Consider the following 18,091-nt stretch of genomic DNA (forward strand, 5'->3'; position numbering starts at 1 on the left):
TATGGAATGTCATCAAAGTCCATTATTTTACAATGGAGGATGATACGTTATTTTACTGTGAATTAGGATAATATCATCATTTTATTATTTAATTTAAGTTTATATAAAGGGTAAATTGTGTGTGTGTATATATATATATATATATATATGAGTAATGTTATTATGTCCCTAATTTATACCACTCACTTTGCTCCATTAATATGACACCACAATGCCACGTGACTTATTAAAAAATAGATATATTCAAAATAAAATTGTACCTGAAAACATTTAAAAAAAAAAACTAAAACCTTATATTCCCTTTGCCCTTTTTATTTTTGTGTTTTAAGTTTTTAAATTTTTTTAATAAGGCACGTGTCACCACATTGTGGTGTCACATCAACCGGTAAAGTGAATAGTATAAATTAGGGAGCATAGTAGTATTACTATATCTATATATAGAAAAATGCTACTTTACCCACTCAATTTGCCCTCTCATTTTGACACCTCATGTGTTTTAATTTTTTTTTTTTAGTTTTTTTCTTTACTTAATAGTTAAAGAAGTGACTATCAGTGTATTGATATTTTTTTTATATTTTTTAAAAATGTTTTAAAATGATAAAAAAAAATGGATAAAAAAATTGAAAAAAAATAAATAAATCAATTTGGTCTAGCAATCAAATGGAGCGATGCTACTCATGCGGCAGAGTAGCATCGCTCATATATATATATATAGAAAGAGAGAGAGATAATTTAGTTAAAGTGTTTTTTAATTACCATATTTTATTGACATAACCAACCACAATAATTCATCATTGGTAATTATTTTTAAGTTTCTATCATCAACTGTCTACGAGTCTAAATTGAAAGTTTCTACTCTTCTTAAAAGAGAGAATGAGTTACGAGATAAAAACAAAAACAAACACTAAAAAATATAAGAGAGAGAGAGAGAACAAGATTACTCCCAAAAAATTCAAGAAAAAAATTGGATCCAAAATGAATTTCTACAAAATGAAAAAAAGGGCATGAATTTTACTTTATACACAATCTTCTTATTCATTTTTCAAATATAATTTGAAGATAACGATGGGATTCCACCAATCTATGCCAAAAGAGAGAGATTTTTAATTTGTAGATCAATTGATAATCTAATTAAAATAGGTTGAACGTTTTTATCCTAATATATCTCAAAAAGAAGATTATTTACTCAATAGCTATATTCATTTTTTGCTTATGAACATAGACGTAGAGGCCCTGGAAATGAAAAAGATCTCGGATGATAATATTAGCCTCGTTTGTTTTCGCAGATGAAATGAAATGAGTTGAGATAAAAGTTGAAAGTTGAATAAAATATTATTAAAATATATATTTTTTTATTTTGTTTGTTTTGAGATTTAAAAAAATTAAATTTTTTATTTTATTTTATGTGTGTGAGAACTTGCAAAAATTGTAATGATTAAATAAGATGAGATGAAATGAGTTAATAAGTTTGGTGAAAGTGAACAAGAACAACTATACAACCACCCAATCCCAAATTAGCAAATTATTCTTTTATAAACAAATGCTTTCATTATAATAATAATAATTAAAAGTACTATTGTTATGGATGTGTTTCACACGATTGCTCACACGATTCCTTGCAACCAAAGAGAAAAAAGCTTGGCATGACGAGAAACGCCTCCGATATCTAAATCAATGAAGATAATCAGGATCCTTTAGGAGAAAAAACTTAACTTCATTATCGTCCATGGTTGGGTATAAATAGAATATACAGTGGCCTTTTCTTAGGTGTGATAACCACTTGATCTTTCATTTGAATTCAAGTGATGGGATTGTTATTTGAATTTCCCTTACCTTTCAGTGTTATCTTTGATAGTTGGGGTTGTTTGTTAGTGATGGCTTATTTTAAATGCAGGAGAAATTATCGCCATATCTCCTTAGTAGGCCGAGTAATTAGCTCAAGGCTTGTTGGTCCAAACTTGGGCTTAGGCCCACAAAGGTGGTCCAGTGGGCTAGTCAAAAAAGAGGAGGGGATTAAATCCCTTCCAAGTACCTCGCGAAGATGAACAGTCCAGTGTTTGACAAGATGAACTATCAACATATACTTGCCATGGTTTTCCTTTAGCAGCTTCTGGTACCTCCTCCTGAAAATTCATGAACTCTACTATAAAATCAGCCAAGACCAAGATTTGTCCCTTTACGGTAGTCCTAGGGACGTAACTAATGTCGAACTCACTTAGTTCGATCAACCATTTGACTAATCGACCTGAGGTGTCTAGTGGTTGTAACACTTTCTGCAAGGGTGCCGCTTTAATGATCCTTTATGGTATGTGCTTGAAAGTAGGATCGTAGTCGGCGTGCAACCGTTACAATTGCGAATGTGATCATTTCTATCTTTGGATATCGAGTTTCAGCCTCCCTTAGGGCTTTGCTTATGTAATACACGGGTTTTTGCTCATTTTCTTCCTTTGTCACCAATACTACGGATACGACGTTTGGGGTTGCGGCTAGATATAGCATTAAAGGCTCCCCATGCTTGGTTTAGTTGAGTAATGGGGGATGAGTATTACTGGTGCAATACTCCGAAAGCTTCTCTTACATCCTTCACATGTTGCTCAAACTCCATGCTTTTCACCAACAGGTCATCTACATAAACTTCCATGTCTCAGCCTATTTGTTGTTTAAACATCCTGTTTACCAACTTTTGGTACGTTACTCCCTCGTTTTTTACACCGAAAGGCATGATGACTTTGTAGCAATATAGTCCTCGATCTGTTATAAAAGCTGTCTTTTCTTGGTCGTCTTGGTTCATCTGGATTTGATTGTACCTAGAGTAAGTGTCCATAAAACTTAACATTTTATGTCCTGCGGTGGCATCAACGATTAAATATATCCGCGGGAGGGGAAGTTTATCTTTTGGGCAGGCTTTATTAAGGTTTGTAAAATCTACATGCATTCGCCATTTCTCGTTAGATTTCTTCACTAGCACCACATTCAAAAGCCACTCAAGATACTGGGTTTCTCTAATGAATCATGTTGCCAATAATCGATCTACTTCTTCTACAATCGCCTTGTATTTCTTGGAGCTGAGACTCCTTTTATTCTGCTTGATTGGCCATGCCTCTGGGTTGACATTTACATGATGTTCTATAACCTTTTCATCAATTCTGGGCATGTCTTTGTGACTCCATACGAAGACATCTATGTGTCTGATGAAGAGCTATTTCAGTTGTTGCCTTTCTTCATTCTTCATCCTAGTCCCGATCTTTATGGTGTTTTCTGGCAATGAGCTCCAAACTCCGGCTCTGATTTTTACATCTGGATTAAAAAAACTATTAAACGACGCCGTTCCACATAATGTGGAACGACGTCGTTTCATCACATGGGGGTCCAAAATGCAGGACCCTCATTCCCTTCTTCATTCTTCCTTATTCATTCTCCTTTTTCTCTAAACCTCTCGGATCTATGCGTCTCGCCGCCTCATGCCCTCTCTGTTTCTACCGTTCCTCTTGGCGCCTCCATAGTGCGCAACACTCTGTTCCCTTTCACTTCTCAGACCAGCCTCCGTAGTCTATGGTAAGTTGTCCGATTCCGAGCCCTAAAATTAAATCAAGGAAATTTAATTTTATGTTTTTTTTTCCATGTTGTTGGGTTGCCTAGAATTAGTTATTTTTGGATTAATTGTTGTGATTCTTGTGAAGTTGTGTTGTAGTAAGGAAATGTAGCAAAAATTGAATATGGTTGATGGTAACGTTTGCACAGCAATGTGTTTGATAATATGTGTAAGAGATGCTACTGCTTCAAAAATCAAAACCACATGACCCACAAAGTTAGTAATATAAATTGTAGAATAGTAAACTAATAAACTAATATAATTAAAATTTTTAATATATATCTTATTTACTTAAATTTAATTATCCAAGTGATGGTCAAGAAAAGCATGTGTGTGCTCTTACAAACACACAATATTTCTAAGATTATTTTTCTATCCAAATTTAAAAAATAGATCGATTGCAAAGGCAAAACTAGACAAGAGTAAAATAAAAAACATTTTTCATTGAAGTAAATGGTTCTCCTCAACTAGCGTTTCTCATAACTCAACCTAAAATCGAAGCTATATGTTAGTTCATCTAGAAGAAAAGCAAAGGAGCAGGTTAGAGTAACCATCCTTCAGTAGTCTTCTAAGCAAAACTTATAGGATAGTTATGGAAAAGGAAGACATAGTTGTTGCAGAATTCTTCAATCTCAAATCACCTTTGGAAAAATTGCACAATGCTTCTAGAATGATTAACAAGTCTTTAATAAAAGCAGAATATGTGTACTGCAGATTAAATGGTCTACGTCCTATGAGTCTTTTTTTTTTTTTGTAAGATTAAGTTTAGTTCCACCCTGAGTATACATATGCTTATGTTGTCTAAGATGTAAATTCAAATTAATTTCATATACTGCTTATACATTCTTTTGACCCCAATAACTTTCTTCATTTGGATATCACCCTCCAATAAATTTAGAAGAAATAAAAACCAAGTCCAACAAGATATTAGCATTTCAATATGAAGTTATAGAAAGGAACAAATCGAGACTCAATTTGTTCTTTCACAATTAATTTTTCTATTTTAAGAAACTGGTTTTCCATAACATTTTCTCCAAAAAATTGCCGTTGTTTTGAAAGAGAGGGATAAAAAAGAAAAGACTATGGACTCAGCAAACTAGAATCTAGATTCCTGAGATCTTAGGCATTCAAACAATTGCTTATAAAAAAAAAAAAAAAAAAGAGGGATAAAAAAAAAGTCCATGCATGCATCTTCGACTCATTTTCGTATATAAATTACTGAGTGCTAGTAAATGTCCTTAGGGGTCATGTGAGAGGTGATCATGAAGTAATAATATATGAAGGAAAATATCATGCATATTAGGCAGCGAATGTGAGTTATGATTCATTTCAGTGGTCACAAGACACTCCATCTTAAATGAGTTGATGCCTTTAAATGAATTCATGTCTCTTTTCATGTATGTTTATGTTTAGTTTCTAATTTATTTTTCTTCATCTTAAATGAGTTGATACCTTTTAATATAGCCTATTTATTTTTTAAACTAATTTTTTGCTTCTAATTTATTTTTTCAGCTTCTTTGATTGTGATATGGATCTTAGATTTAGTGGAGACGATGGTCCACAAGGGAATGTGGCGGATGCCAATGCTACAACTCCTACACCGGTGGGTACTTTTATCCCTAGAGCCACATCTAGGGCAGCTACATCTAGAGCAGTTACATGTTGTGCGAGTAATCTACTCCCACTCCCAGTAGATATATAAGATGAAGATATGTTCAATGAAGAGGAGGAGATGTCCATTGAGCACGATCAACTACCACAACCTTCTAAAAAAAGGTCGTGGACATGGAAGTATTTAACCAAAATTCCTGGTGATATTGCAAACCCGCTAGCAAGATGCCACCATTATGGGTCACTTTGTGGATGCCATTCGAAGAAGCAAGGCACCAATGTGTTAATAGCAAATCTAAATGGTTGTCAACGATATAAGATCGCGAAGGGATTGGCGGCTACTGATCAGACCAACCTCAGTTACGAAACTTCTACGGCCACTGATGGTATACAGGCTAAAAAATTGGTCATCTCTCAATACAGTGAGAAGATGTTGAGGGACATGCTTGCAGAGATGATAATTGCTGATGAGATGCCATTTACCACAATCGACAAAATAGACTTTTGAAAGTTTCTAAACTTTGTTGAGCCACGATTTCTCATTCCATCACGGTATACGGTGATGCGAGATTGTATGAAGAGGCATGCAAAAGTCAAGGCAGAGATGAGGAAGATGTTTATTACCACTAGCGAGAGAGTGTCATTTACAACTGACACATGGACGTCCATACAGAACGTCTGCTACATGTGTATGACAACACACTACATTGATAGTGAGTGGATTTTGCATAAAAAAATTATTAGCTTCAAAGAAATTATAGATCATAAAGGTGCATCCAATGGGGTGAAGATAGATGATTATATAAAAGACTGGAAAATTTGAAAAATGTTGTATATTACAGTTGGCAATGCCAATGCCAATGAAATAGCAATTGATTGGTTTAAGCGAAATACGACGATGAAAGATGATGTCATTCGGGCCACGAGTTTATTCATATTTGATGTTGTGTTCATATCATCAACCTCATAGTTGTTAAGGGGTTAAAAGAGGTTGATGATTCCATTACCTGAATTCGCAACATTGTGCGATATGTGAGGGTTCCCCCCAAAGGCTTGCCAAGTTTAAGGTAATAGCAGAAGATCTTCAGATTGAATGTTCTAGTATGTTGTGCTTGGACGTTCCGACTCGATCGAACTCTACATACATGATGTTGGATGTGGCACAGAAGTATCAAAGAACGTTCGAGCGGATGGAGGTCGAGGATGAGCACGTGAGGTATGCTTTGTTGGAGCCAATAGGACAGGGGCTCGGAGCGCTGGACGCACATGATTGGACTAATGTGAGGTACTTTGTTCAATTTTTAAAAATTTTTTATGACATAACCATGCGAATATCTGGATCCAAATATATGACTACAACTTGTACTTCAACGGGCTCTCGGAGCTTCATTTCCACCCACAAAATAGTTGTGCTAACTCTAGGAGATTGTTATCTGTTATGGCTACAATGATGAAGACCAAATATGATAAATATTGAAAAAATATTAAGAAGATAAATATATTACTATTTGTGGTTATGATCCTTGACCTTCGATATAAGTTGGTTGTTCCAGAATTTTGGATAAAAAGTGTTAAAAAATTATATTGATGACTTATATAGTCACTACAACAATAGTTGTCAACCTTCATCTGCAGCTGGTAACTCCTTACATTCGAAACCGACGGGGTTGACAGCTTCCGTAGATGATACTGACCCATCCGTAGGGGTTACAAGCCATCGTATTATGCAACAGTATCATCAACTCATTGCAACGAGGAATATTATGCAGTGTACATCTGAGGTTGAATGATATTTTATGGAAGCTGTCGAGGCACCTAATAGTATATTTAAGTTATTAACTTGGTGGAAGGTTAATTCCACTAAGTATCCAGTCATTTCCCACATAGCCTGAGATGTGCTAGCCATTCCTGTCACTACGGTTGCCTCAAAGTCGGCGTTTAGCACTGGAGGTCGCATGTTGGATGCTTATTGGAGTTCATTGTCACCGTCAACCGTGGAGACCCTCGTTTGCACACAGAATTGGATAAGTGAAATGCCCATTAGACTAGATATCATTAGCGTTAATGCCGATAGCTATAGGCTTGAATCAGGTAACTTTATATGTTTTTAAATGATTATTTAATTATTTTTAATGTTTCTAACTTCTACTTTTTATGATTTTATAGATCTAATTGTGAACCCTAACATAATTGCCGATGACTGAGAGTCTGAGACGGACGCCCCTTGAGAGTTGGGATGGAGTTGAGAGACTATGTACTATGGAGAACCCCCGTTCTTGGTAAGAATCAAATTCTACTTTTACCGTGTTCAATTTTTTATTATAAGTTTTTTTCATTTATTGATTGCAACTTTCTATTTTCATTTCAGGCATGACTAATGGATCATTGAGATTTGAGTGAAATCCATGTTTAATATTTATGTAGTTATCTTTAAAGGCTAAGTCAATATTGTTATAAATGTGACTGTTATAACTAAGGCTATATCATACATATTATTTAGTTTTTAAACTATTGTATTTTTAAGCTTTTTTTTTTTTATTTTTATCTTTTCAGTATTTTTTTTACAGGTTTGGACTTGAGCTTTGATGAGTCCAAAAGTAAAAAAAAAGGGCATTCATTTAGCCCAATAAATGGTTGGAGCTCTGACCTCTGTTCGGAGCTCCGACCTTCGATCGGAGTCAGACTCCGACCTCTGTTCGGAGTTGGAGTAAAAATTTTCCTCCAACTCCTGTCGAAGTCAGAGTTCGAAAACCTCAACTCCGACTCCGTCGGAGTCGAAGCTCAGCCCTACCACGAGTATCTCCTATCCCTCGTTTTGGTGGGAAACTTCATTTTCAAATGGTAGGTGGAGGTGATCGCCCTTAGGGCGTTTAGCGTGGGCTGGCCAATGATGGCATTTTATGCTGAACGTGTCCTTACGACAAGAAAATCAGTCATGGTAGTGGTGATATGGGGGTCTGTCCTTACTGATATTGGCAAGGCGATAGACCCCATGGGTTGCACTGTCTCCCTAGTGAACCGCTTCAAGATGGTTGGTGCTGGACGTAGCTGATCCAGGCTTATTCTCAATTTCTCAAACGCATCCAGGAATAGAATGTCTTCTAAACTTCCATTATCAATTAGTATTCTTCGGGTAGTTTAATTTGCCACCAGCATCATCATAACTAGTATGTCGTCATGTGGGTAAGCTACCCCTCTGCAATCGTCATCACTGAAGGAGATGGTGGGTGAAAGCTGCATCCAAGGTTGTTTCACTGGCCTTCCTACACTGTAGATTTCTTCGTATCTCAACCGCCGAGCATACGCTCTTCGCCCAGAGGATGTGGGACCTCCCCCACCATATCCTCTGGTGATCATGTGTATCTCACCCAATGGTTGGTTTATTCGGTCTATGTTCTTTCTAAGGGGTAGGTTCCGTGGTTCTTGGACCTCCTCCCTTTTCTTGGTAAGTGTCCACCTCCTCTCCTTAGGATTTCACTCTATTGACATCTGCGTTCCTGTCCTTGCTTCCTATCGTCGGGGCATTGTGGGGGAGTGGTATTTCGAGCGACTATGCGTCCAAGCTCGCCATTGTCTCTCATTTCTTCAATTTTCTATTTTAATGTATAACAGTCTTCCGTTTTGTGTCCACTCGTGTTGTGGTAAGTACATAACTTCTGGGTTTGGTGCCCTTGCTCTTCACCTCGTCGAGTTTCTCATGCTTTGTCTTGGACGTGCATGCTGGAGTAGTGCACGTGAGGGCCATTATGGCACCCCACATGAACCGCCGTTTCTCGCTTATTCTCGTGTTGGCCTCTCCTCGCCTTCGAATCTCCTTCCTAGTCTCTCTTTGATCCCCCTTTCCTTGCATGCTCCTTCCATCGTTCCATTTCCGATCTCCTCGGTGTCATTAGGGCCAGTAACATATCTTCGGCTTTGACGAAATCGTCAGCCCTGTCCATGAATTATCGCAGTGTGTAAAGGGTTTTCCTTACTAGTTCAGCCATGAAGGGGCTTCTTGGCCAGATTCCCCCAAGCAAAGCAACCAGCATGATCTTCTCTTATTGGTTGTCGGCTGTCATCCTTTCCCAATTGAACTTTGCTAGATATGCTTTTAAGCTTTCGTCTTCCCTTTACTTTACAGTAATGAGGTATGTTGTGGGCCTTTTTCTTCTAAAACTCGCCATAAACTGAGCTAAGAACTGCCAACCCAATTCTTCAAAATTGTTGATGGATCCCCACTGTAGTGCTCCAAACCACCCCCAAGCCATTTCTTTCAGGGTTAGAGGGAAGGCCAATCATGCAATTTCTCCGGGGAACCCATAGAGCGTCATGTGGGCTTTGAAGGTTTCTAGGTGCTCCATGGAGTCCTTTGACCCGTTGTACATCTTTATCGCCGGAATTTTGAATTTTGGCAGGAGTGGCACTGCCATGATCTCTGCACTATATGGCAAGTTCGTGCTGGTGAGTAACTGATTAACTAAGGTAGACGACCGTATCTTTTTTTCCATTTCTTCATATTTATCCATTAAGCTACGCAGGTCATGATGCATTTTGTTTGCTTCCTCGCCAAAGCGAGGAGCCCTACTTGTACTTTGTGCTTCCACCTTGACCCTATTGGCCTACCTAGGTGCTGCATATCCTCCTAACTGTCTGTTCGTTGCTTTGAGAGCCTCGTTTTCCTTTCAGAGTGTATCCACTTTAGTGGTGAGCTTTTTCATGATTTCCTCCATCTCTGCAATTATTCCCTCCATGTTTCTAGACGATGCCTCTTGGTCCCTGGTTTTTTTAGATCGAGTGGTGTCGGACATGTGAAAAGCACGTTGACTGTAGGAAAGAAGATCTCACTGATAGCGCCAACTGTTATAAACGTGTTTCACACAGTCGCTCATAGAATTCCTTGCAAGCAAAGAGAAAAGTGGCTTGGCGAGGCGTGAAACGCCTTTGATACCGAAGTTAGTGAAGATAATCAGGATCATTTAGGAGAAAAAACTTAACTTCATTGTTGCACCTAGGTGGGTGTAAATAAAATCTGCCATGGCCCTTTCTTAGGTGTGGTAACCGCTTGATCTTTCATTTAAATTCAAGTGATGGGATTGTTATTAGAATTTCCCTTGCCTTTCGGTGTTATCTTTGATAGTTGGGGTTGTTTATTAGTGATGGCTTATTTTAAATATAGGAGAAGTTATCGTCATATCTTCTCAGTAAGCTGAGTCATATCTTCCAGTAGACTAGTCAAAAAAGAGGAGGGGATTAAATCCCTTCAAACTACAATTGGGACCTCTATAATCGCTCAAAATTTTCAAATCTAGGTGTTAAACAATCATAAAAGTGTACAAAATATAGGAAGACAAAATTAGGAGAAACGGAATAGTTCAGATCTCATGTTTTCTTGTCCTATAGACACAATATGGTCTAAGACCAACCATAAATTTGTTTTTGTTGACAATCGTCAAGAGGTCTGTCCAAGATTTTTACTACAACCGTACTGAAAGGTTACCATAGATGGGATTATACCAGTTTTGGATCTATTTTTTGCAATTGAAGAAAGTATCCGTCTCCTACTCTACAAACTTGGATAGAGGAATATATATGTTGATTCGAAGTTTTAGGGAAATGTGTAAGATAGGCGTGAATAAAGAGTCAACTTGATTACAACTTCGCATTCTTTTTAGAAGCATGCAAGTTTGTACTGATGCATGGGACCGCACAAGCAAGCCATGGAGAGGCATAGATGATTAGATCTTGAAGGTCTAAGACCTGAGAATCGGATGGAGTGATGCATGTGTATTTGGAACTCTAGTGATGTGCAAAGCATGGGGCGCATGGGCCACTTTGGGTGGTTCTTGAGGCACGCTTGTCCACTGTTAGAGATAAATTTGGACATTTTCCATGTCAAAGAAGAAAAAAATATACAAAAAATTTTGGTTTTTAAGCTGGGAGAGGAGGGGGAGGGAAGAGCTAGAACTTCTCCCACACTTGGATCGACTCTTGTTTTGGATTGAAAGAAATGAGTTCATAGAGATAAAGGCGTGATTTAAAGAGAGATGATTATTGCTTTAGGCTACGTTTGGGTACCAAGAGTACCTCAAGTATTTTCATTACTATTTTTTACTTTATTATTACTTTTCACCTACTTTTTTTACTATTCATTATTTTTTACCTACTATTAATTATTCTATTATTACTTTTTCATTAATTTTTCACTACTATTTACAAACATTCTCAACACTTCTCAGGTATTCTCACTACCCAAACGTTTGGATACCAAGAGTACCTCAAGTACTCTCACTACTATTCTTTACTTTATTATTACTTTTTATCTACTTTTTTACTATTCATTACTTTTTATCTACTATTTATTATTCTATTATTATTTTTTTACTACTATTTATAAATATTCTCAATACTTTTTAAGTATTTTCACTATCTAAACGTAGCAAAGTATCAAATTATTTTCATCAAATATAAGGTAGACCTCAACTTTTTAATAGCCAAACAATCCTTCGGGGCAAATAGTTTTCTTTTTTATGTTTTTATCTAATTCTTTTAAAGTGAAATAGATTATATAGACTATATCGAATAATATTTATTATTATTTCATGTGATTAGACCACACTTTTTCAATGGCAAAACAACTCGGTGTGAAAACTTAAATCTCGTTTGCTTATATAGGTGAGATAGAAAAGAAATTTTGTGAATAGTAATTAAATAATTTGAGGTAAGATTTTTATGAGGTTTTACGAAATAAGAGAAAAAAAAAAAGTTGAATAAAAAAATTATAAAATTAAAAGAGAGTTAGAATATAATTTTTTAATATAATTTTTGTTTTGAAATTTGAAATTTGAAAAGGTTGAATTATTTTTTGTATTTTGTTTGAAAGTTTGAAAAATTTGTAATGATTAGATGAAAATGTTGAAAATTTAAAATTGAAAAATGTTTGTATTTGAATAGTGTTTAGACATTGAGATGAGATGAAATTAAATTAGATGGTTTAAAAGGTTTACGAAAAACTAAACCAGGTCTGAATTTTTCTAAAAAATTATTATAACTTTTCTAAATTTTCAAACAAAACACAAAAAATAATTCAACTTTTTAAAATTTTAAAACAATAATAATATTAAAAAATTATATTATGACCCTCTTGTAACTTTAATACTGGACTGTTTCACCACCGAAACAGAAACTTCCAATTTTTTCGGTTTCGATTCAATCTGGTCCATTTTTTTGCTTTTACATATTATCTATGTTAGTAATAATATGATGTTTATATATACTAAAATATTAGTCTATTTATATTATAGTATAAGTACATTATTTTATAATAATTAACACATACTAATATAGTATTGAATTTAACTATAGTTTATATAAGTTCTAGACTTTTTATACGAATATATATGATCAAATGTGTAAAACTGTATTTACAAAAAGAATATATATACATATATATATCAAAAGTAAGTTTATATTAATAACTTAATATTAATGTTTATGTTTAAGATTTAAAATTTAAAATTTTTTTTATACTAATTTTATATTATGAGATTAAGATTTATATGTTATTTAAAATCTTATATTAAAAATTGCAAGATTAATTTTATGTTATATAATATGTTATATTAATTTTATGTTACTTGCATAATAAGATTAAAATTTTATGTTATATTAATTAACAATTTAACATATAATATATAATATAATATAAAAAATTATAAATATATATACTAGTCTGGTTCCGTTTAAATCGATTTTTAAAATATCAAAACCTGTATCGTACCGTTTTAAAAGTGATTTTGGTTCTTAAAAACTGATATCATATCAAACTACTTATAAACTGTATCGAATCAACCAATTCGGTTCGATCCTATCCAAGCTTAGTTTGGATATTGAAAATACTTTACTACTATTTATTATTTTATTATTACTTTTTACATACTATTTATTATTATTTCATATTTTATTATTATTATTTATAAAATATCTAAAAATATCTCGCTATTCAAACACAATCTTAACCGATTTTTCCAATTTTTTTTTACACTATTTCTGACTACTCGTATCTCAAACTCAGATTTGGGCGCGTTGGAGATCAGGTTTGAGCCTAAAAAACTGGAGGACAGACATTGTTCCAAACAACTACGTGGGCCCCAAATAATGAATCAGGGAATCGATGCGTCCCTAAATCCCAGCCCAAGTATCGTAATGCTGCTGCTTGTAATATCTCGAACCGGGCAATAATGGCGGCAGGAGCAGCAGCAACGTTATCCCCATTGATTGACCTCACGACCCTCCACTCTTCGTTCTCACCTTCTGCAAATTTCTCATTCCCTCACCATACTCTTTATCTACACCACCGCACCCCTCGCATAAAGCCCATAATCAGCATTTGTCACAGCAAGGTCTCTCTCTCTCTCTCTCTCTCTCACACACACACACACACACATACACACACACCCACACCCGCACGCACGCACGCACGCACTGAGGCACGGACGCAAAGTTAGAACTTGGAGACAGTATTTGACCATAGGATGGATGATGTATGTTCTCAGTTGAACAGTTCAATCGGCACAGAAGCAGATGAGATTGATGAAGCTTTCTTCGAAATCGATGATGTGGCCGAGGAGGAGAGCGACGAGGAAGATACAGAGAGCAGCCTTGATTTGTTAATCAGGTTCTTGCAAAGCATGTTGAAAAAGGTCTCCAAGCGTGCCAAGAAGGCCTCCCGCTCCGTTTTGCCAGCCATAATACCTCCCCAGCTGGTAATTATTTCTCCTTCCTTAACGATTGCATGAAAGAAATCAATTATGCTGGCTTGGAACTGCTTTTTTTTTTTTTTTCTTTTTTTGAAGAATCCACTCGAATTGAGTTTGGGTGTTGGGTCTGTTTGACGTAGGTGACATTTTAAAGGAACAAACTGATCAGTAGTGAATAATCTTCGAAAACTTTCTCTCATTTTCGTGATGTCTGCTGGAAGTCTTTGACGCATTGATCGGAAGGTAGATTTTGTGCATAAATTGATACATGAAGAAGAGGACTATTGAGTGTTGGGTGAGCAACCGAGCATATAAAGGGAATGTTAAATACATTATGACATTGATAGGTCCCAGGTCAATCACTTGAGAATAATATATTGGATAAAACTCCACTTCGGGTGGGATCTGGAAACCACACACACACACACGCGATAGCACGATCTCTCGAGAGGGTTGAGACAGCTGTATGCATGTGTGGGTCGCGTTCTTTGCTGCTTATTCCTCCATCTGTGAAATTAGAACTCAGCTTCTGCTCCCATTGCGGCATATCAGACATGCATTAAGCAAGTACATGAGGTGTGCCTCTGGGTTGTCCAGTGATGCTACTCTGCATCATGGATATGGGTCAGGTTCACTATATCAACACCTAATATATTCATAAACACACTGTGATCAAGATTTCAAGAGGTCCCTGTCAAGAATGCTAATCCCAAATGCAAGCTAGAGAATGAGATGGTGGAATAAGATCCTTTGGGTATGAATGTAACTCAACAATAAACAGAAAACGAATGCCAATCCCAAATGTTCGGTAGTTGGTGCTAAATTTAGTAAGAGAATGATTTTTTTTTGCTTTAAAACTGTTGTTTCATCTCTTTTGGAAATGGATTCCAAAAAGGCAACCCCAAAGTAAGTAAAAGAGGTAAAAACCCCTTCTTATGAAGAAGGGTTTCCAAAGAATAGCATTAAATAGATACGCCAGGAGCCCAGGATAACATGCTATACATAAGCACAGAACCTATTGTTATGTAAGTGCAGTCATTATGAATTAGAGGTGCTTTATCATCAACATCATCATCATCTCCACTATCTCTGCATGTTATTGTGAGCAAATTATTATGATTTTTGGAGTAACTTGCGAGTTCTTTTTGGCTGTCTGTGTTTCAAATATGCTAATTTCTTTTCTAACCTTGTACCGGGAATACAGGTATCTTTTGCAGTTGATGGCATTCTGCTCTTGGGTTCGCTATCTATTGTGAAAGCACTTCTTGAGGTATGGTTTTGTCGTCACTGAATTTGATAAGTTAGATCCCATTAACTGTTTGATGTTCAATTAAGCAAACCACATGCGCATATGATTTGAAAGCCACGTTTATATGTCATGGTAATTGGATATGCTGAAACATTTTTTATCATGCAAACAAGCTCTCTCTCTCTCTCTCTCTCTCTCTCTCTCTCTCTCTCTCTCTCTCTCTCTCTATTTTACTTTGTAACGTATTATCCAAATTCAAAGCATTATGAAATGGCCGATATTTCCCACTTATTTGAAGTATAAAGCAAATGATAGACTACGAGCAAATATCACACCGTCTTGCACCGTTTGATTTGATTAAATTTTCCAACTGTAGACTTAGCCACAGGCCCACATCACAAATACTCTTGTCAGACTGTCTTGGCATTCTGAATCAGCTGATAACCGGACACATTGTAATAGATGAGACAAGCTAACAACTGATATGATGATTATTGATTCAGGTGGTCCGTACCCTTGGAAGCACTGTGTTCACGGTGATCTTGCTCCTGCGTGTTATATGGGCAATTGTTTTTTATTTCCAATCAAGTGAGAGCAGCTTTAACCAGGGTGGAAGTTCCTTTGGAGCAACACAGCCTGTTACATAATTTTGACCATTTGTTGGAGAGCTCTCTTTCCTGAATTTCCTACAGAATATCACTCTTTCTCCTCCTTTGGTCTTCTATATAGCTACATGACTACTAGATTGCTTTTCTTTTTTGTGGCTTTAAGTTCTGTAGATATGTAGATATAAATAGGCAGTATAAATATGCTTAGGAAGTGATTCAAACTGCATACTATTTGATTTATTAACTGAACAGTCTAAATGGTTCATCTACCCTGTTGGAGATAGATGTACACTAATGTGATGATTTCTCCACTTCGAAATATATGACATAAAATTTTGTACTCAGATTGTATCTCTGACCTTTACATGCTTTCACTTCACCCCTTTTAACTGATTTTGGACATTTTATCAGTTCTGTTGGTAACAATGAAATGACCAAGGATGCTCTTGGCAATGGAAGAACCTAGTGTTGGTGTAACACTCTGCTCAAACCCTTTCTTTGTTCAACGATTGGCCGGGGAAGAAGAGAAAGGGAGACAGAAAGGGTAAGTCTCTGTCATTATGTGTGGCACTACACAACATCGAAACCAATTATTTATAAACTAAATCGAAAACTAAATTCATTTTATCGTTTGAGCTCAATATATTTATTTGTAATCCATTCAACTTTAGTTTTTAGAACCATTATCACTGTTCAAGTCATCCTCATATTAGTCTCTTTTCTTTTCTTCGTAGTGCTCCTTGTTGTAGGCTAGTCTTGCCTTGCTAGATTAAGCCCTTCGTAGACTTACCCCTTGTATGGTCTATGTCCAATCCCTACAGCATCAGGTTGTGGCATGAATTCTCTAACTGCCTTAGATTGTTGTGCTGTTCTGCTGTTTGTTTAAAATAAATGAATTCTTTTACCCCAACCTAAAAGGGGTGTAACTGATAATTAATTAAACATTTACATTGGCCTCAATTAAGATGTTTATGATTGGGGGCACAATCCTCTGAGCCTATGGTTGCTGTTGGCAGGGGTGTAAACAAGCCAAGTTCAAGTAGTAGTGGGTGGTCAAGCTTGATTGGTTTTGCCTTTTATTAGAACACGAGTCGAGCTCGGACTTTTCATCATATTGAATTGGATGATGCTACATCAACCGAGAGTGGCCACCGAATGTGTATTCTTTTTTCTGGTTTTTTTTTTCAAACATTTTTTAAACCCTCTTAAACATTTTAAAAAAACACAAACTCATTAAAAAATACTTCATTAACCATTAAGTGGAAAAAAAAAAAAAAAACCAAATCGGTGGCCATTCTCGGTGACCACTATCAGTGAGAGTAGCATTATTCTATTGGATTTTGGATTTTATATTTACAAATAAATTATATATATTGTATCTTATAATTTTATCTATAAAACTTGGTAAACCAATTTTGACTTTTTGCTAATATCTTTATAAAACTTATATAAACATATCAATGATTATATTTATAAGAATTTAAGTAACATGTTTAGTATTAGGAACATAATTTCTCTCAATCTCTTTAAATATTAAAAATATTTTCATTATATATATATATATAGTAATAATACTACAAGAAATAACAAATAAAAATTTATTCAAGTTTATAGGTAAGCAGAGTTTGTACAAGTTGTATTGCTTAATACTTATCATAAGAGAGCGGCTAGCAGCCAGACAGGTGTGCAACTTTATTTTACACCCACTAATAATAAAAAAACACGTAGGAATTCCACAAAATGAAAAATGAAGTTGCATATAGTGAATCTGTATCCCCCCACAAAAATCTGATCTCCCCTCCCTTTCTGTCCCCCTCCCAATCTCTTTCCTCCTCCATTGCTCTCAAGAGCTCTTTCTCCTCAAATTCATATAGGGAGAAGCCAACCTCTCTCTCTCTCTCTCTCTCTCAAAAGTCCTTGTTCGGTCTCTCCTTTCTACCTGAGTTGCCCAGAAACATCTTAGCCTATGATAATAAGTAAATATTACCCAGAAACAGCCATGAATTGCTACTGGTAACGATCTCAAACCCAATCTTTGAGCTTTGAAACTGGAAGTAAAAGTTCTATATTTTTAAGAAAAACACTAGTGAAGAAAAAACTCCATCAATAAAACCCAAATTGTTTAATTGAAGAGTTAAATATCTTATATTTCTTTCTTTTTAGATTAATATTCATCTATTATTCATCTATTAAGAGAGACTAACATAGAATCGAGTTTATGAGAGAGAAAGCTTTTGCAGAGAAAGAGTTTGCTGAGAGTAACGTTGGTGTTATTGGGTCTATCGTATAGCTC

The 18,091-nt window shown here is 35.7% G+C and overlaps 1 protein-coding gene across 1 annotated transcript; it reads left to right on the forward strand.

Annotated features, from left to right (window-relative positions):
- The first annotated feature begins 13,361 nt into the window (after positions 1-13,361).
- LOC121258266 (protein SHORT HYPOCOTYL IN WHITE LIGHT 1) lies at positions 13,362-16,138 on the forward strand. The gene is made up of 4 exons (XM_041159727.1): positions 13,362-13,584; positions 13,738-13,947; positions 15,146-15,211; positions 15,694-16,138. Exons 1-4 carry the CDS (start codon positions 13,423-13,425, stop codon positions 15,835-15,837), a joined length of 582 nt encoding a protein of 193 aa, XP_041015661.1. The 5' UTR covers positions 13,362-13,422; the 3' UTR covers positions 15,838-16,138.
- Positions 16,139-18,091: the final 1,953 nt, after the last annotated feature.

This window comes from Juglans microcarpa x Juglans regia, chromosome 3S (assembly GCF_004785595.1).
Source record: "Juglans microcarpa x Juglans regia isolate MS1-56 chromosome 3S, Jm3101_v1.0, whole genome shotgun sequence".
Taxonomy (NCBI): Eukaryota; Viridiplantae; Streptophyta; class Magnoliopsida; order Fagales; family Juglandaceae; genus Juglans; species Juglans microcarpa x Juglans regia.

Coding starts and splice junctions, on each gene's coding strand:
- LOC121258266 (XM_041159727.1), top strand. CDS start 13,423: ATGGCGGCAGGAGCAGCAGCAACGTTATCCCCATTGATTGACCTCACG. Junction 13,585..13,737: donor TCAGCATTTGTCACAGCAAG/GTCTCTCTCTCT, acceptor GTATGTTCTCAG/TTGAACAGTTCAATCGGCAC. Junction 13,948..15,145: donor CCATAATACCTCCCCAGCTG/GTAATTATTTCT, acceptor CCGGGAATACAG/GTATCTTTTGCAGTTGATGG.